Consider the following 20,528-nt stretch of genomic DNA (forward strand, 5'->3'; position numbering starts at 1 on the left):
AGATACCCAGGGAGAACTGGGCAAGACACCCTGAAGAGGGCCCTCTGACTTCAGAGACCCTCCCTAGCTGGGCTTCAAGTGTATTCTCCCTTATGACTTGGAAAAAAAAAAAGATGAAATAAAAATAAAGCAGTACTCAACAGCTATAGTTCTTACCTAGTCCCCAGCCCCAAACAAAGCCTCCTGCACACCCAGGCCTGCCAAAATAACTCGTGGGGGCCACTGTCCCCCAAGGCTCTGGACAGGAAGGACAGCATGGAAGACAGTACTGTCTAAAGCAGTGGTTCTAACCTGGGGGCCAAACAACCCTTTCACGGGGTCACCTAAGACCATCAGAAAACACAGATCTTTACGATTCATAACAGTAGGAAAATTACAGTTATGAAGTAGCAACAAAGTCATTTTATGGTTGGGGGGTCACAGCATGAGGAACTGTATTAAAGGGTCGGTCATAGCATCAGGAAGGTTGAGAACGGTCTAGAGCACCCTTTGTAGCTTGAGTTTACTGGGACAAGTTTAGTCCCTCTGCTAGGGAGGGCACTGCTCATGTTGAAACCTATTAGCCTAACTGCCACCTAATGTTTAAAGTCACTCTTCAGGCAACTGCTTATCCTCAGTAAACTTCTGTAGTTTGTCATACTTGACTCCGCATAGAGATGCCTATCCCACAGGCCTGAAGAGCTTGCCAGCTTCCAGGGACCCCCTTCCCATCACACACAACCTCCCTGACCTCAGGGGCTTTCTAGGACTCCTATCCACATTAGGAAGAAACGGAGTCTACCTTTCTCCATGAACACAACCACATCATCAGTCACTAATTATTCTCAAACACACTTTCCTAGCAGCCTGTAACATTCAAGGAAGTTATCAGGCCTCTACAGGCACAAGTGCCTAGAGAAAAGGACTGTAATACTCCTACTCTATCTGCTCTGAACCCCAATTGGCTTTTGCAGGGTTTCTGGCCCATGCACCCTCACCTCCCCTGTGATGGGAGTAACAAGGATGATCAGGGCTCCAGTACAGAGGGCTACCCACCCACCAGTCACTTTTCCTTCAAGTAGCAGAGGGCCTCACAGACCCTCTTTGTCCTTAAAGTGAGTCTGGGCTTCCCCCAAACACACATAAGACCAGTTAGTTCTACCATGCTCATATCTTTAGTGGGACACAAGAGCCTTTAGACTGTGTATGTCAAGCCAAGTTAGGTCTGCTATCAAGTAAGTATATCACAACCAGTGTCCAGAGCCTTGTGAATTTGAGGAATTTGAGGATGGCACACAGACTACAGACCCGAGTTCTGAAAACTCAGCAACTGCCCAAACAGCAACAGCAGAACTGCCTAAAAAGCAGCAGTGTTGCAAAAGCAGAGCCCGGAGCGTCTCCTCCTCACAGCACACTGTACCTTTTGCTGCTTCTGCCAGGGCCAGTGTCCTCACAGCTCACTCATCTAACTCTTACAAATGCAGCAACGACTTGAGTCCTTTTCGGGAGCCCCAGGTTAGGTACGGAGAGGGGCAGCACACCATCCATCTCCAAGGGAAAAACGAAGGAGGAGAGCTTATCTTGGGCCCTCGGTAAAGGAAATTCCACAGACTGGCTCTTTCATGACAAACTAAAGAAATTCAGTCCAAAGTTATGTTACGTTGGATGCCAAAGGCCAGCCAGGCCAGAGGGGCTTACCTTCCTTCCTTTCCAAAGCAGACTTGCATTTAAAAGCATACTTCCTAACTAGCAGAGATACCCTGGAAAATGACAGAGAACACCTTCAAAGAGATTGTTTCCCAGGACCTTGTCTCCTGCCCTCTCTGTAAGCCTAGCTAGAGAGAAGCCTTGGCTATGGTTACCAGCTGGCATGGGAAACGGAAACCAACTAGGCCAGGCGTGGTGGCGCACACCTTTAATCCCGGCACTCAGGAGGCAGAGACAAGTGAGGCAGAGACTCTGTGAGTTCCAGGCCAGCCTGGTCTACAGAGCGAGTTCCAAGACAGCCAGGGCTATTACACAGAGAAAGCCTGTCTCTAAAAACCAAAACCAGCCGGGCGGTGGTGGCGCACGCCTTTAATCCCAGCACTCGGGAGGCAGAGCCAGGCGGATCGCTGTGAGTTCGAGGCCAGCCTGGGCTACCAAGTGAGCCCCAGGAAAGGCGCAAAACTACACAGAGAAACCCTGTCTCGAAAAAACCAAAAAAAAAAAAAAAAACAAAAAAAAACCAAAAACCAAACCAAACCAAAGCCAAACACACACACACACACACACACACACACACACACACACACACACACACACACACACACTTTAAAGGGTTCTTTCCTCAGGACCAATTCAAAAGCATCTACCTTAAAAGAAATGTCTCACTATGCATCCCTGGCAGGCCGCAAACTCTTTAGAGATCCACCTGCCTTTTCCTCGTGAGTGTTGGGATTAAAGGTGTCCCACCACGACCCATAAAGGAAATGTTATAAAGGAGGTCCACTCACTCATTCTGTCAATATTTAATGAGTATCTCCCAACTACCAGATTCTATCTTTCAGAAAGTTCATGGGTAGAATCTCGCTAATCCCACATCTATGTGACACACATACACACAAATATTCTTTTTAAAAATGATAAAGTCGGGCTGGAGAGATAGATGGCTCAACAGTTAAGAGCACTGGCTGTTCTTCCAGAGGTCCTGAGTTCAATTCCCAGCAACCACATGGTGGCTCACAACCATCTGTAATGAGATCTGGCGCCCTCTTCTGGCCTGCAGACAGAACACTATATACATAATAAATAAATCTTTTTTAAAAAAAATGATGAAGTCAAAGCTAAGGAGAGCTCAGTTGTGTGCTTAGCATACAGGAGACTCTGAGTTCGATTCTCAGAACCAAAGAGAATGAAAAGGAGAAGTAGGAAAAATAACAATAAAGTAGAAGATTTTGGACTTTGTGGTTTTCAAAGGTATTACAAAAGGGCAGTCAACAATAAGGTGTGGTGCTGGCACAGGGGCATACAGATTATGGGAAAGAATTGAGGGTCTAGAAATAAATTCGCTTTTTTAACCAAATGGTTTTCAACAAGGGTACCAAAAAATTTCAATTGGGGAAATATTTTTTTTTCAACAAATGGCACTGAGAAAAGTGGAAATTCACATTAAAAAAAAATGAAGACAGGACCCTACCTCACATTATATATAAAAGACAAGCCCCAAATGAATCAGAACCCTAAGCAAAGAGTTAAAAGGTGTGGGAATTTTTTTTTGGGGGGGGGGGGATATGACAACCAAAGCAAAAATACTGAAGGGAAAAATATAAAATTAGACTTCCTCAAAAATTAAAGCTTTGGTGTTTAAAAAAAAAAAACTCTAGAAAATATCTGCATATTATCTAAGCAGTAAAGGGCTAGGATGCAGGAATAAAAAATTCTTTTTTAAATTAAATTTAATCTATTATTTTAATTTACTTATAGGTATACACTATTCTGGCTGCATGTGTCCCTGCAGGCCAGAAGAGGGCATCATTACAGATGGCTGTGAGCCACCATGTGGTTGCTGGGAATTGAACCCAGGTCCTCTAGAAGAACAGTCAGTGCTTTTAACCTCTGAGCCATCTCCAGGCCCCAGAATAAAGAATTCTTAACAACTCAATGATAAAAAGACAAAAATGTTAACTTAAAATTGGGCAAAAGGAGAACTGGAGAGATGGCTCAGTGGTTAAGGGCACTGGCTGCTCTTTCAAGTCTCTGTACCCACAATTGACTTAACCACCTGTAACTCCAGTTCCAGGGGATCTGATGCCCTCTTCTGGCCTCTATGGGCATTGCATGCATATGGTGAACAGACACGTGCAGGCAAAGGATTTTTAATATCTATCTCTTAAAAAATATAAGGCACACAAATGGCCAACAAACAAGGACAAGATGCTCAGCACTGCTAGCATCAAGAGTCTGCCATGTACACTGGGGATTCATTCATTAACCCCCTCATTCACATATTCACCCACTCATCCACCCACCCAAGTGTTTTCCGGCTGTAAATTATGAACCAGATTCAACGCTAAATTCTAGGACTACTGAGATGAGTAAGCTGTGTAGCCTACTCGTAAAGACATTACAGTCTGGAAAGAGAAATACAGAAACCACATAAATGTAACATGATGATACTACAAGCTAGCTCTGAAGTGCTAGTCACTTTTTAATATAGCTCTATCGATGGCTTATGAGGTAGGAATTATTATGTCCATTTACAAATATGCAAACTGCAGACAGAGAAGTTAAGTAACCTGCCCGATGTCACATTGCTGATACGTGAGGAAACTAAGCTCTGAGTCTAGGTAGCAGCTCTAAAGCCTGGACTCAGGTATGCAAACCCAGAAGAGCTGCCTCAAATTCTGGGAAAGGCAGGTTGGAAAGGCCAACCCAGACCACATCAGATGTGATTATTCCATGGGCAGCAGAGGGGGAAGAGGACTATACAGGACAGTGGTGAGGGTGGGCTTAGGGAGTGGACAGTCTAGGCAGAAAGAAGAATAAAACTGAGATGTGAAAGTACATGACACATTCAAGAACTGCAAACAGCTCAGCACAACTTCTGGAAAAGAGCCCCGAGGTAGAAGGAACCCATTCTGCAGGACCTCCTAGGCCACGTTAAGGAAACACACCCTGCATGTACAGGACTTCACACACAGGAGCAGCAGGCCTATGTTCTGGCAACAGTAGGGGAATAGAAATTTCACGGGCAGTGAGCACGACAAAATAAAGAGATCAGCTAAAAATTATGAGGGTCTGAGCAAAAGCAACACATGCTGACAGCAAGGGACAATTCAGGACCCACCCGGTAAAGGGCAGAACATAGGAGTGCAGACATGATGAATTTCTGTCTAGCTTGAGCAACAGGCAGAGCAAGGAAGCCTAGGAGGTGGAGGAAACAATGGGCTTGTAGGGAACAGTTTGCAGAACCCAGGGACCAAAGCAAAGCAAAGATACACATCGGAATCAACATCATATTAAGTGAACCCAGGTAAGACCGATCCCTTCAGAAACGCCACGACAGCAGGAAAGCTGCTCTCATCAAGAGCCAGCCAAGTCTCAAGAAAGGAATGGCCAAGAGTTTCTACAGTGGAGAGACGGCTCAGCGGCTAAAAGTGGCTGCTCTTCCAGAGGACCTGGGTTCAATTTCCAGCATCCACATCACAGTTCACAACTGTCTGTAACTCCAGTTCCAGGGCACCTGACACCCTCATAAATGCACACATGTAGGCAAAACACCAATGCACATAAATAAGAAATCTGCTGGGCAGTGGTGGCGCACACCTTTAATCCCAGCACTTGGGAGGCAGAGGCAGGCGGATCTCTGAATTTGAGGCCAGCCTGGTCTAGAGTGAGTTCCAGGGCAGCTAGAGTTACATGAAGAGGGGTAGGGGAGGTAGTCAAGTGAGGAAACATAATAAAATGTAGCTAAATGTTTCCGCAATTGAGACAGTTTTACAGGTCTGGTGGGCACATAGCTGCTTGGGAAGCATAAGTTCAAGGCCTGTCTGGGCTACAGAGTGAGAAGACAGACGACCTGGGAAACTGAGTGAGGCTGTCTCAAAAGAAAAAGAAAACAGTAATAAAGAAAAATGACATACAAAATAGAGGAAGTGGGCAAGACAGCTTAGTGGCTGAAGAGGCCTGCCACGATGCCTGATATCCTGTGTTTGATCCCGAGAGAACCCACTCCCACAGGTGGTCCTCTGACCTCCAACATGCAAGTACGTCCACACACATGTGGACACACAGAACAAGTGTAATTTTAAAAGGGAAGACTGGGCAGCTCAATAGTAGAGAACCTGCCCACTAAATTCAAGGATCTGAGTTTAGTTCCCAAAGCTGAGGGTAGCGGGGCAGGTCTAAGTTTCCCATCAATCTACCACAAAGAATACCACTACTGTTTATCCCTGTGTTTTGTTCTTTTTCTTCTTCTTTTAAACATAGTAATATTGTATATTGCTGCACAGCACAGCAAAGCTGACATCAAGAGCCATGCCTATCCTCAAATTTCTCAAGCATAATGGACATGCCATACATAAAAAAGTTAGATATGACCATTGCTGTGGGCCTTGGGACACATCATACCTGCAGGCTACAGGGAAGATTCTCGGTTTGTTTATACTGCGGGTAAGAAGGAAGGGGATAAAGAACACCCAAAGGATGGAGGGACCTCTGGAGAACCTGAGGACTTCTAGAAAAATACAACCACAAAGTTGCCAAATTTGCCCATACATCTTCAGATAGGTTCAGGGACCTGCCCTGCAATTTCACTATTGAGCTGGGTGTGGTGTAGGAGCCGACCCCTATAATTTAAACATTTGGGAGGTGAACAGAGTAACCTCAAGGTCATTCCTGGCTACCAGTGGAGTTGGGGACCAAGTAAGAAAGAAAAGGAGAAAAATATAGGAGGAGGGGCAGAGAGGAAGGGAGAAACAAAAAACTGAAATGTTTCACTATGTAAGGGCTGGCAAGATGGCTGGGCGAGTGGAGGTGCTTGCTAAGCCTGGTGACCGATCCCTTACCTGGAACTGCCCCCTAGGACCTACATGGTAGAAGGAAAAGACTAATTCCCACGGGTTGTCCTTGGAACTCTACACACACACACACACACACACACACACACACACACACACACACACACAAAGGAATGTCATGACATATGAACGCACTCACACACACACGTGTGTGTGTACACACACATTCTCTCTCTCTCTAAACAAATTTTTTAAAAATTTCAGTTTAAGAAACTATAATGCCAAGTTTACTGGCATAATTCCATGACTCAGGAGGCCAAGGCCTCCTTGATCTCTGTGAGTTCAAGGCCAGTCAGGTCTACTGAGTTCCAGGACAGCCAGAGCTGTTATAGAGAAACTCTGTCTTGAAAAACCAAAACCAAACCAAAACCAAACCAAACCAACCAACCAAACGAACAAACAAAAAACCTTTGAATCAAACCAAAGCAAACCACCACCACAGAACAAAAACAACCTACACAGTACAATGTGATATAGCAACAATCAATACATACATTTCTGAGAGTTTTGCTCTCACTGGGATGATAAAATAAAAACTATTACCATTTTCAGAACTAAAATAAATAGTCCAAGACAGAATAAAAACTGAGAACTATTTTTATTTTTTTTTTAGACAGGGTTTCTCTGTGAAACCGTCCTGGCTGTCCTGGATCTCGCTCTGTAGACCAGGCTGACCTTGAACTCACAGAGATCTGCCTGCCTCTGCCTCCCAGTGCTGGGATTAGAGGCGTGCACTGCCACCACCGCCCGGCCTTGACAACTGCTCTTTAAGGGGCACTTCCTCAGAGTAGAAAGCAGATCTGAGGAGTTCCTGGTACATTCTGTATGGGAGACACCACATGGCACACAACAGTAGAGAGCAAGCAAAGGCTCTCCTGATGAAGCTGCTCTCTGGCCATCACTTCCTGACAGTCCATAGGCTGTGACAGATGTCAGACGGGTGGGTGGGTCAGCCTAGTATAGACCTGGGCGGTGGTGGCGCACGCCTTTAATCCCAGCACTCGGGAGGCAGAGGCAGGTGGATCTCTGTGAGTTCGAGGCCAGCCTTACAGAGGTAGTTCCAGGACAGCCAGGGCTACCAAAAAAAAAAAAAAAAAGGGGGGGGGAAAAGTAAGGGGATGGGGGAGCAAAAATAAAGCCCAATACTGCCCAGGCCTGGATGACAGTCTGGGGGCAAGCAGAGGTTTTCCTGGGATAACCAGAACTCTGACAAAGGCTGTGGCAGCTCTCTTTCCAATTCGATCACTGGAACAACTGCTTCCCAACAAGGCCTCTCTCCATGGGAAGGGGGGGGGGTGTCTTCCATTTTGCAGGTAGCCAAATATCCAGGATATCTATACGTCAGGACTCCAGCACCCTCCCTCCTCATGAAGGGCCTTTTCTTTTGGTGCCGCAGACATCCAGCTAGAAGGAGAAGGTGCAGGGAAGGAAGAGAACTCAGAAGAGCTGGGGCCTGGTGCCGGCAAGCTTAGTCCTAGATGGTTCAGGGTCCTTAGCACAATCTACTCTTCTGGGCTACAAAGAATCCCAGGTCGAAGAAAACTGATGAAAAATGGGGTGGTAGGGGAGGCAAAGCACACTGAGTCTCAGCCTAAAGTGTCCGCAGGATGCAAAGTACCCGAGCTGCCACCAGCTCTGCGCGGACTGAGAAGACCGCTGCTCAAAGCCTAGGCTCCGAATGCTGTCTGCCTAGTCAACATGAATGAGGGAAAATCTTTAGAGTGTAAATGAAAACCTGGCAGAGGATTTCTCTTGCTAACTGCTCCACAAGTGCTATTCCCAGCCTGACCCATGCAAAGAGGAAAACCGATCTGGCTGAAAGACTAGGCCCTCTTCCTCACAGCAGTCTCCCTCAGAAAGAGCAGGGCCTGGAAGTGCGCTCTAGAGCCCAGAGACAGGCTGGGTGTGGTGACTCACACCTGCACTCTCAGCACTTGGGGGGAGGCCGAGGCAGGGAGATTGCTGCCAAGTGAGAGAGGCCACCCCGGAGTACCTACCGAGCTATGTAAAGAGTACGGCAATAATTAACAGCAAGACACTGTCTCGGGAACCGAGACAAACAAAACCAGCTCAGAGATAGTCTCAGCCTGTCAAAGACGTTGGACCACAGGATACAATCAAACTGGAGGAAGAGGTAAGAGGAACCTCAGCCAGCCCAGATGGACCCAAGCCGACAGGGCACTACTGAATGCGGAGATGTTCTTTTGCCATGGTAACGGTAAACTGTTGGCAGGGTTAGGCAGACCTAAACTGGACCAGGAGTCGAGGTAACAAGAATTTGAGAGCCCTTCACACACAGGGAGAGCTAGCTACCCCAGAGGCACAGACGTTCCAAACCAAACCCTCCTGAATTGCCCCTGGGTTCATCCAACCAAAACACTTGGGAGACTCATTAACACTCGGGAGGGTGGGCATGCCTACCACCGTGCAGCAGAACCAAGGAACCACAACACCGCACGGATGAACCCTGCCTCTGCCGAATAAAACTACAGAACAAGACGCACGACACGACAAGCGGAGCCTTTCTACTTTACTTCCTCAGTGACGCCTAAGGGTGTGTGTTGGGGCTGGGGTGGAGGGAGTGTTCCGATATTTTTCGCTTCAACATCTTTATTCCACCCAGGAAATGCAAGGAGCCTTATAACCAAGCATCTCGCGCGCGCACACACACACAGGCCGTCCCAAGCCCACATGATAAGGTGACCCATCCCCGTCCTAATTCCGTGGACATGTCCACCTGGCCGGCCTGGCTGACTGCAAACGCTATTTCACACGCAGGGCTGGGGTTAGAGGCAGCAGCCCCTCAACTTTCTTCCCGGGTGTGCCAAGCACGAACCCGGGGGTTGGGGGGGACAGATCTTCGCGGTAAACACACCCAGAGCTTTGTTTTACACGCAGGATTCTGCCCCCCGGCCTCTCTCCGCTCGCCGGAGAGGTGCTGGCTCTCCCGGCCGCCGCCGCCGCCGCCGAGGCCGAGGGCTGCTCTCGCCGGGTTCCGGATGGCCCGCGCCTGCCGCGGCTCGCACCCCTTCCTGTCTCGGCTGCCCACGGCGGGCGAGCGCGCGGCGCCCAGACAAAAGCTCGGGCCGTCGGCCCCACGGGCCGCGGGCGTCCTCCAACCCCGGGAGGACGGCGGCGGCGGGGTCCCGGGGCAACTTTGCCCGCGGGGAGGCGAGGCGGCGCCGGCGCCGCGGGGACTCCCCGCGGAGCCCCGCAAAGCGCGTGGGCCGCGGGGGGAGTGGGGGGTATGGCCGAGCCGAGGAGGGCGCGGCGCGGGGCCCGCAACTCACCCGCGGGGGCCCCGGGCCCGCGCCACCCGACGGCCAGGCCCGCAGGCCCACATTGTCCGCGGCGCCGCGGTCCCGCCGCACACGCCCCCTGCCCCGCGGGCCGTCCCCGGGCCCGCCGCCGGCCGCCGGCCGCCAAAACTTTCTCCTCCTCGGCGCGGGCGTCGCGGCCGCCGCGGCGCGTCGTCAGGGCAGGAGCTCGCCCGCCGCCGCCGCCGCCGCCGCCGGGTCCGTGCCGCGCGCGGGTCCCTCCTCCCTCAGCCCCACCCCGGGGCCGCCGACCTGGTCGGGCTCCGATTCATAGTCGTCGTCCTCGGCGCTCACGGACATGGCCATGGCTCATGGTGGGCCCCGACTCGCGCGCGCTGACATGGCTGGAGCGCCGCCGCCGCCGCCCGCAGGGAGCAGGCTCGGCTCGCCCTGGCTAGCGCTCGGGCTCCCGCGCGGCGAGGAGGGAGCCACAGCCACAGCCGCCGCCGCCGCCGCTGCCGCCGCCGCCGCCGCCGCCGCCGCCGCGCGCCTCGCACGCCCGCGCGGGAGGGGGCGGGGCGGGGCCGGCGCCTCATGCATATGCATGAGGCGAGCCAGGAAGGGGCTGGCCCCCCGGGCGGGCGGGCCAATGGCGGGGCCGCGGCGATCGGCCCGCACACAAAGGGAGCCGGGGCCTGGGGTGACACGGGGGCGGGCCCCGCCCCGCGGAGGGCTGCCGCGGGGCGCGTAGCGCGAGGGGGGGGGAACCCGGGCGGCGTGGGGGCGTGCCTCCAGCGCCCCGCCCGGCCGGGTCCAGTGCGCCGCGGGGAAGCACAGAGGTGGCTCTCGCTCGGCGCCGCTGCCGCCGCCGCCGCCGCCGCCGGCCGCTGCTGCCACAGGAAATGGCCCTGGGGTGGGGTCTTTTGTGTGGTCCCTAGGGGTGTCTCGGGAGTTCCCGGGTGCACCGGGCCCACCGGGGAGGCCCGCCCTACTGGGCGATGCCAGGCACGGGGGTCTCGGGTCTCTGGCAGCAGGATCTGCTGGCGCTCGGAGATCGGGGATCGGATGCCAGCCCGTCCCAGAGGCCCCCCACCCCTTACCCAGAGCCTGCAGGCCCGTGGGCCTCTGCAAGAGCTGGGCCAGGTCCCCGGGGCGCTGGACCCAGTCGCTAAATCCTCCCTGCTCTCCCGTTTGCCTTTCCAGGTGGAAGGCCAGCGTCAAATCAGAGGTGGTGCAGGCTCCAGCTGCTGGACTAAGAGCTGTCGGAGAGAATGCCCCAGATTCGGCCGGCCCCGAGGTGGGCGCCCCACCCTCTTCCAGGGAACCACCACTAAGTTCCCAGGAGCTGACCTCAGAGAGGTTACAGGTGTGAACTGCAGTCCAGAGCTCAGCAGTCCTAAGGAGATTGGCCAGGAAGGTGTAGGCATCTGGATTCTTCCGCAGTGAAGAATTCTTGCCGTTTCAGTCCAGAAACAGTCCAACGCGGCAGAAAATATCGTTGCTAGAAATCCAGACTGACCTTCATTCCAACAGAAAGTCTACCCAGCATTTATGTCAACAACCCTTCCCCCTGAAAGATCAGTTCGTGACTTTTAGCCCAGATGACCAACGCTATCACAGGCGGCAACAGGACTGAAACACGAACCACCACGGAGGATAGCTTAGCCGGACAGTTTGGCGCACATAACCACACATCCATCCAAGACGGCACTACGGACATCCATACCTGCTACAGCTCCATCTATAAAATGGGAAGGACTCACTGTGAGGTTTTCTCAAAACCGCTGCCAAGTCAGATGACCAACGTGTGGGCATCCAACTGTTCCCTCTCATCTAGGCCAGGACCTCCACAGTGGGGTACAGGAGGGACTGGCCAGTGTGTGATGGCCTGGGCTTGCCACGAAGGCAGGGTGTGTGGTGGAGACCTTATAAATGAACACTCAGGAGGCTTCTAGCGGGGCAGTCAGGAGGAAATAAGCGGGATGTCAGTTTTACTGAGTAGATGTTAAGAGTCTCTGAAACGTATACACCCAACCGACACCATAGAAAGACTCCCAGCCAACTTCTTTACTGAACACATCTTCGCTGAATACCCTTCTTCCATTTTGTAGTTTTCACAGTCCAGTCAAGGGCATAAAAAAAAAGTGACCCCCCCCCCTTACACACTTCCCTCCACCCACAAAGCTGCCCGTGTATGAGCCCTTAGGAGATGCTCCTCCATCCAGGAAGAAACCAGGTAAAGAAATTAGGAGCAGGGTTTTGGGGAAGGATGCTAAGCATGGGTCTGGGTGCAGCTTAGTGGTAGAATGTGCTTGTTCAGGATGCACAGGCCCAATCTTTCCTGCCCAGAAGAAAAAGAAAATGCTTCTCTTTCGCTGTCCCTGAACGAACCCACAAGGTCAGAGACATCCAAACAGCATAATACACCAGTTAAACTACTAAGTAGGATTTCCTCCCTCCTCACAGGTCTCTGTTAAGAATGTGAGCACAAGTCTATTTAGTAGAACTGTCTTTGGGTTGATTTCCTGTGAGGACTTTCAGGAAGACCACTTTTTTTATTTCAATAAGTAGAATGGCCCGGTTCTCTTATCATGGCTCACCAAAGAGAGCTGGAAGGGGGGGGGGGGGTAGATGGCCATCAAATGAGAGAGTTAGAAAACCGTTATCTACCATCACCCAGAGAAAGTCCCCGTGCAAGTGCCGCACTGAGCACGCAAGAAAGATCACGATCTCCTTTAAGGTCACAGAACAGTCACGGTTTACCAGCCCATGCAACAACATGCGCCACTTGGAGATGAAGAAGCCGAGGTGAGATCCTGGCGCGTATCTTCCAGTTTAACCCTCAGGAGGTAGAGGCGGGAGGATGTCTGTGAGTTTGAGGCCAGCCTGACCTTACAATAAATAGAGTTCCAGGCCACCCGGGACTATACGGTGAGGCCCTGACTCCAATACAAACAAATAAAAAGACTGGTTTGTCACCATCCAACTGGCATGCTGACTGAAGCAAAGAGGGGAAAAATCCTCTTACTAGAGTTTTGTTTTGAGATGGAGTCTTTTTTTTTTAAACGTGACCTTGGCTCGCATAAGCACTTGTGATGGAGCCCAGCCTGGTTTCAAACACTCAATAATCCTGCTGCCTCGGCCTCTGAAGTTCAAGAATTCCAGGTGTCCATCAACACAACCCAATCCCGCTAGATTTTTATAAATTGTGAATTCTTGGTGTAAGTTCAATACCAAAGAGGGCAGGTGTAGTTAGAAAGCTGCCAGAGTAAATTCCTGTGCTGGGTGCTGGGTTATCGCCTAAATATAAGAAGCCACGTAGGGGATCCTCTCCTGGATCAAGGGGCTTCTTTTCTCTCTCTCTCTCTCTCTCTCTCTCTCTCTCTCTCTCTCTCTCTCTCTCTCTCTCTCTCTCTCTCAAGTTTCCTTGCGCTAACTGGTACAATTAACCAACATCTGTTTTGTGTTGGTAGGGTTCCAGACTGTATACACGGAGACACCATGGCATCCCTTACCCAGCACAATTGACACCTTAAATTGTATTGCTTCCGCGGAGCTTTGGTTGGTCCTTACTTGACCCGGGTCTCGTCGGGAGTGACCCTGAAGAACTGAACCCTCTCCCTGCTCCCCATAGCCAGATCTTCCTTCTGTTCTTAGAAAGTTCCCAAGGCTGATGCCACCCAGGCAGATGGTGCTTGCCCTGAGCCAACAGGAGCCAGAGCTTTTACCTCGTGATGAGTAAACAAAAAAAATAACAAAAACAAAAATACCCGATGCCAAGTCCTCCCTGGTCACAGGAGCCACCCACTTTCTCTCTTTGTCTCTGGGTGTCACTGGATAGTCTACCGGTATCTATTGGATCCTGAGACCTCAGGAATGGCCCTTGGTTCTGCCCAGACTTAGCCTCATCCCGGGGTGGGAAAAAGGCAATGTGCTCTGTGAAAAGGTAAGAAGAAACACATCAAAAGGGGGGGCGGCCATATGTGAACGGAAATATACCCCCGACCTAGCATACAATGCACAAGCAGGACCTGCCCGTCTAAGATTTATAATTGTTCTTTATAAAGTAAGCTGTGGGGCTGGAGAGATGGCTGTTCTTCCAGAGGTCCTGAGTTCAATTCCCAGCAACCACATGGTGCCTCACAACCATCTGTAATGAGATCTGGTGCCCTCTTCTGACCTGAGGTGTATATGCAGACAGAACACTGTATACATAATAAATAAATAAATCTTTTTTTTTTTTTTTTTTTTTAAGCAAGCTGCGGAAAGGTGTGTGCAGAATATAATGTTTAAATTGAGCTTGGTGGTACACGCCTAGAATCCCAGCCACTTGGGAGGCTGAGGCAAGAAGACGACAAATTCAAGGTCAGCCTTGGCTACATAGTTCAAGAAAAATCTGAGCAAATTAGCAAAAGCTTGTATCAAATTTAAAGGCATAGGTCAACTGGGCATGGTAGATCACACCTTTCAGCCCAGCACTACGAGCAGAGGCAGGTGGATTCCTGTGAGTTTTAGGCCAGCCTGGTCTACCTACCATTCTAGGCCAGCCAGAACTGTATAGTGAGACCCTGTCTCAAATAAATAATTATTTAAAAAAATAAGTAGCATAGTAAAAGACAGAAGGAGAATATGGTGACTCATGCCGATAACCCCATGACCTGGGAGGCTGGGAAGGAAGATTGAGAGCATTTCAGGACAGTATAAGCTATATCGTGAGTTCCAGGCCAGCCTGGGTTACACAAGATCCTATCCCAAGGAACAATAGCTACAAAATAAGGGATGATAATGGAACGATCACCTTCGCCATTCTCACGAGGGTCTGCCCAGCCATCCTATCGTAGACATTTCTGAGATCACACAGCTTTTAGTTCACAGTGCTCTTATGGGCCCGATCTTTCGTTTTACTACATGTATGTGGATTGGTTTGTGCAGGATGGCTAAGCACACACTCTATGAAGGAGCTGTACCCCGGCCCCTCCAGGTTTATGTGTTACCATCTACTCCCAGGGCTATATACCAAAGTCTTATCATCTCCTTTTATACAGTCTTAAGGCTTAATGAAATTGCTTATAGTAAAACCTCAATTAATATTTATGGGTTTGTTTAATAATGAATTGAAGGAGTGAACAGTGAAAAAAATAATAATGCAGAGTGCTCTCTCTCCTGCTATGTGGTTATTTTTCCCCAAAATAGAACCCAGGGTTCTCACTCCTGCCAACCAAGCATTCAACCACTCACCATACTCCAAGCCCTGATGCCCATTCTCAACCATCACCCTCAACTTGCCCACTTCTGGAAATGGGCAGAGGGAAGTCAGACTGGGGATGCATCCACCTTTCACCAGGACTCTGGGTACCGCTAAGGAGGAGGAGGTCCTCGCCAGTGTTAGCCCCTTCTTTGTGTCCATATCCCAAAGGCCATGGATAACGCTTAGGAACATTTTCCACAGACCCAGTACAGGAAAAGAGTACTGAGTCTTCAAGAGGCAGTTGTACTGAGTTGCTGGTACCCCCAGAGCCAATGCACAGCATCTGTGAACATGCCTGTTAGAACAATCAGAAATGGCAGAGCTTGTCCACAAAGGGTCATCCCAATCCAAGGTGCCATTTATGCTTAGCAACAGTAAAGAATGCACGCTTCAGTTGTGTTCCTGCTATTTTACCATTTGCCTCTCTCCAATAATCCTTGCCTCGCTAAATAGTAAAAGCAAAATGTCGTGCTATGTTGCCTGGGCTGGCCCCCAAAACTAATGATCCTTTTGCCTCAGCTAGCCCAGTGCCAGGATTACAGGCCTGTACCACCATGCCGCCCGAGCAAAAGGTCTTTTGGAGAGACATTCTTTTTTTTTTTTTTTTTAAATTTTATTTATTTATTTATTTATTTATTTTTTAATTTTTTTTTATTAGATTTATTTATTATGTATACAGTATGTATGACTGCAGGCCAGAAGAGGGCACGAGATCTCATTACAGGCGGTTATAAGCCACCATGTGGTTGCTGGGAATTGAACTCAGGACCTCTGGAAGAACAGTCAGTGCTCTTAACCTCTGAGCCATCTCTCCAGCCCCTGGAGAGACATTCTTAACATATAAGGGAAATAAAAGGCATTGGTGAATCCTGTCACATGCCAAGTTGGGAGTCGAGAATTACCTAGTAAAACAGGTTAGAAGAGCATCATTTTGACAAATCAAGGCTGCAGTAATTTCAGTTAAAGAAATTACTAATGCTACTTAATTACTTTTTACCCCCTCAAGACACATTCCACAGCATGGAAAAACCACATATATTTATCATATGGGTACTCACAATGGACTGAGCTTTCTGTTAAATGGAGGTTCCTTTCCTACTTTAAATAAAATAAACCTATAAATATTCACATGCACTGAAGATGTGAGACTATGTACAAGATGTTTAAAAAAAAAGAATTAATTTAGCCAGCAGCATTGGCACACGCCTTTAGTCACAGCACTCAGGAGGCAGAGGCAGGTGGATCTCTGAGTTCGAGGCCAGCCTGGTCTACAGAGTGAAATCCAGGACAGGCTCCAAAACTACACGGAGAAACCGTGTCTTGAAAAAACAAAAACAAACAAAAGAACTAATTTAACAGCTGACTGGCACTGACCTAAGCCCATCATCTATCCCAATTCAAAAACCGGTCCTGACTTTAAAAGTCACTTTTGGGGGCTGGAAAGATGGCTTAGTGGTTTCTCGGTCAGACTCAGCGGTGAGAGCAGAGAGCCCTGAGCCCAGGCAGGGTGGGATTTTTATCATAGCAGAGGTTGGGGAGAGGGGATTTCCTGGGTTCAGGATCCTGATTGGCTGACAATTGTCTAGGGCTATCTGTAAAACAAAAAATAGGTGTGTGCTAGACTCAGGGACATCTGGCCACCTTATCTAATGGTTGGAATTTCTGGGATGTCAGGTACTTCCCCTTAGATGGAGGCCCTCCCTGGGTGGGGTCAGTTTATGGCTTTTTTTTTTTTTTTTTTTTTTTTTTTTTTTTTTTTTTTTTTTGGTTTTTCAAGACAGGGTTTCTCTATGTAGCTTTGCGCCTTTCCTGGAACTCGCTCTGTAGCCCAGGCTGGCCTCGAACTCACAGAGATCCGCCTGGCTCTGCCTCCCAAGTGCTGGGATTAAAGGCGTGGGCGTCACCACCGCCTGAGCCCTTTTTTTAAAAATTACTTTCCTTCCTTTTTGAAACAAGGTTTCACTCTGTAGCTCAGGTTGCCCTGGAACCTACTTCTTAGTTCAGGCTGAACTTAGACTTGTCTTTGAAGTTTTTGTTACATTTTACTAATTGGGGGGGGGGGGGGCGGGTCACGAACCTTCAACAGTGCCCACCTGGAGGAGGTAAGAGGACAGACTGGGATTCTTCCATCACAGGGAGCTGGAGTTCAAGGATCAAATTCAGGTGCAGGCTTGAAGGCAGGTACCGCTGCCTCTTTTTTGCTTTGTTTTTGTTTTTCGGAGGCAGGGTTTCTCTGTGTAGCACTAGCTGGCCTTCAATTCAGAGACCCGCCTACCTCTGCCTCCTCCAGCGCTAGTATTATAAAGGTGTGTGCCACCACTGCCCGGCGAATGTTTGTGATTTGAAAATGACTTTCTGGTGGGGTGGCAGCTCACGTCTGCTGATCCCACTACTCAAGAGGCTCAGTAGCAGGGTCATCATGAATTTGGGGCTCCCCCACACTGCACATTGAGTTTTCCGCCAGCCTAAGCTACAGGATGAAACCTCTGTCTAACCGACAAACTACATAAATACGTCCGTGCCCACCCTGGCTTCCACCTGTCATACCGGCACTTGGGATGTGGAGGCTGGAGAATCAACGTCAGCCTAGGTTACACACTGAGTTTAGGTCAAACCTAGTTACATGTGACCCTGCCTCACAAAGAAAGACTATAAGGGGCCGAGGAGACGATTTAGTAAAATGCCTACTGTGTAGACCCTGAGTTCGATTCCCAGAACCTAAGTGCCAGGTCTCAAACCTGGGACAAACGGCTGAGGTGCCTATTTGATGAATCAAAGTGGACACTGGCCACTGTGCATCCCTCAGTCCCTACCTGTTACAGGGCCCTCCAGTGTGGCACACCCACAGAGAAACCCTGTCTTGGGGGTCAGGGTGGGGAGAATAAGGTTGGGAGAATACACAGTTCTAACCATGAGCCTCTTTATCTTTCTCATTCTACGTCTTGAAAAATGGCTCCACGGAGCCAATTTGCATCTCCTGACCCAACGAAAATCCATGAAGATACCATCACACCCAAAACAGGAAACAAACAAACAAGCAAAAATCCAGAGACAGTTTGACCAAATTCATGTAGCAGGGACCACTAATCCAAATTCATAATCTTTTCTTTTTTAAAGAGGTCTGACTGGTACCCCTGGCTGGCCTGGTACTTAGAAATCTACCTGCCTTTTCTGACTGTTGAGATTCAAGTTGGTGTGCAGTGCATCACCACACTGGATTTTTTATTGCGATAGATCCACATGAGTCTGTTTAAGGGGGTAACAAGGACTTGTTATAGTAATAAAAGGGAAGATACATTTACGAACACAGAACCAGGTGAACAGCCGCTGTTCATTCTACCCGGGAGTGAATCGACTCAGTCCTCTGAACCCACCCCAAGAAGAAAAAAGGAAGGTAGGAGGAGGAAGCTGTGACCCCCCCACCCCCCTTTTTTCTGGAGACAGGGTTTTTCTGTGCAGCTTTGCGCCTTTAAACCACAGAGATCCACCTGCCTCTGCCTCCCTGTGCTGGGAATAAAGGCCTACGCCACCACCTCCCGGCCCCACCCCTCCTTTTAAGCATGCTGTAAGACTTATAACTCAAAGCTAATAGGTGGAACAAATTTCCACTACATTTCCCCTTTCTGTCTAAATAAGAAGGTTCTAAATGTAATATAAAACTATAGGGGCTGGAGGGATGGCTCAGTGGTTAAGAGCATTGACTGCTCTTCCAGAGGTCCTGAGTTCAATTCCCAGCAACCACAATGTGGCTCACAACCACCAGTAATGAGATCTGGTGCCCTCTTCTGGCCTGCAAGGACACATGCAGACAGAACACTGTATACTTACTAAATAAAAATAAATCTTAAAAAGAAAAAAGTTCTTTTAAAAAAAAGTATTATATTTATGGGGTTGGGGATTTAGCTCAGTGGTAGAGCACTTGCCTAGCAAGCGCAAGGCCCTGGGTTCGGTCCTCAGCTCCAAAGGGGGAGAAAAAAAAGAAAACTATATACAATAAGAATGATTTCCAGGAGAAAGCAAGGGTAATAACGTAAACAAAAATGGAACTACAACCAACAAGAACAACATCAAGCAAGAAACACATACTAGATGTTCAGAATATAGGTAAATGGCAAAAGACAGAGCTTGCTCCAATAAGTGTGTCCCATCCTGAAAACTGACTCTAGTACCTGGTATGTTCTTGACTCAGCTATAAGAGGAATATAACTGCAACCATCTAGTCTTTTTTTTTTTTTTTTTTTAAGCTTATGAGACAGGGTTGCCCAGCAATCCTCCTGCCTCAGCCTCCCACATAGGAGATTACAGGTATGTGAGCCACCGAAGTACTTTAAAAAGTGGCTGAACCGGTAGACAGAGATGTAAAGACAGGTGCAGAAACAGATCTCCTTTTGCAAACCTGATTGCTGTTTAGCATGAATTTTTTTCCCCCAGTGGAGTTTTGACCAATAAGACAGAATATAATATTCATGATAATTCAAAGTGATGGTGGTAATGATAACGGGCTTGTTCTAAGAATAAAGAGTTGATTATGTAAGAGCAAAAAAAAGAAAGAGGGGGTTGGGGATTTAGCTCGCTTGTCTAGCAAGTGCAAGGCCCTGGGTTCGGTCTTCAGCTACAGTGAGTGAGTGAGTGAGAGAGAGAGAGAGAGAGAGAGAGAGAGAGAGAAGAGAAAATTGGCATTACAACTTTATTTCTCTATTTTGCATGTAGGTACAAGCGTGCTGATAAGAGGACAATGTGTGGAGTCAGGGCCCTCCTTCTACCGTACAGGTCTCACCGAGGAAACTCGAGGTGTCAGGCTCGGCAGCAGGTGCCTTTATCTACTGAACCATCTTACTGGTCTGCAAAGGACATTTAGACCCGGGTTCGGTTCCCAGCACCACAAGTCAGCTCATAACTGCCTTTAACTCCAGTCTCAGGGGATCAGGTGCGTTCTTCTGACCTCCTCAGGTGCCCAGACAAGGAACACGGTGCACACGATGCACAGACAAAACGCTCATACACATAAAATAAAAAATATCCTTAAAAAACTATTGTGGTAAAAGAAATAGTTCTTTGGCAAATAGTTTAACAAAATGTCGAGTATATAAAAAGTGGTATAGAAATACACAGTGGAGTTCCGTTCAAAAAGGAAATCTGGACTCATTATCATTTTTTATTTTCTCCCAAGACAGGGTTTCTCTGTGTAGCTTTGCGCCTTTCCTGGATCTCGCTCTGTAGCCCAGGCTGGCCTCAAACTCAGAGATCCGCCTGCCTCTGCCTCCCGAGTGCTGGGATTAAAGGCGTGCGCCCCGCCGCCGCCGCCGCCGCCGCCGCCGCCGCCGCCGCCACCACCACCACCACCACCAGCTGGACTCATTATCTTAAATGAACTAAACTAGTCAGTAAATTAGCAGTGGCATGGGACTATAATCCCAGCATTTGCGGAGGGAGGCAGGGACCAGTTTACGATACATAGTGAGTTTCAGGCTAGCTCGAACTAAC

The 20,528-nt window shown here is 49.1% G+C and overlaps 1 protein-coding gene across 25 annotated transcripts in view; it reads right to left on the reverse strand.

Moving 5' to 3' along the window:
- Kdm2b (lysine demethylase 2B) overlaps nt 1–20,528 on the reverse strand; it is a 152,129-nt gene that overhangs the window by 21,922 nt on the left and 109,679 nt on the right. For 2 of the 25 annotated variants that reach the window (XM_076560028.1, XM_076560026.1), the window contains exon 1: nt 10,109–10,323. The exons of 22 other annotated variants lie outside the window; for them this stretch is intronic. In XM_076560028.1, coding sequence (XP_076416143.1) covers nt 10,109–10,162 — 54 coding nt within the window. In that variant the 5' untranslated portion in view covers nt 10,163–10,323. Of the gene's footprint in view, nt 1–10,108; nt 10,327–20,528 lie in introns of those variants that run through there. One more of the 25 variants, XM_076560027.1, reaches the window with a different exon arrangement.

Source organism: Peromyscus maniculatus, chromosome 23 (assembly GCF_049852395.1).
Source record: "Peromyscus maniculatus bairdii isolate BWxNUB_F1_BW_parent chromosome 23, HU_Pman_BW_mat_3.1, whole genome shotgun sequence".
Lineage (NCBI taxonomy): Eukaryota > Metazoa > Chordata > Mammalia > Rodentia > Cricetidae > Peromyscus > Peromyscus maniculatus.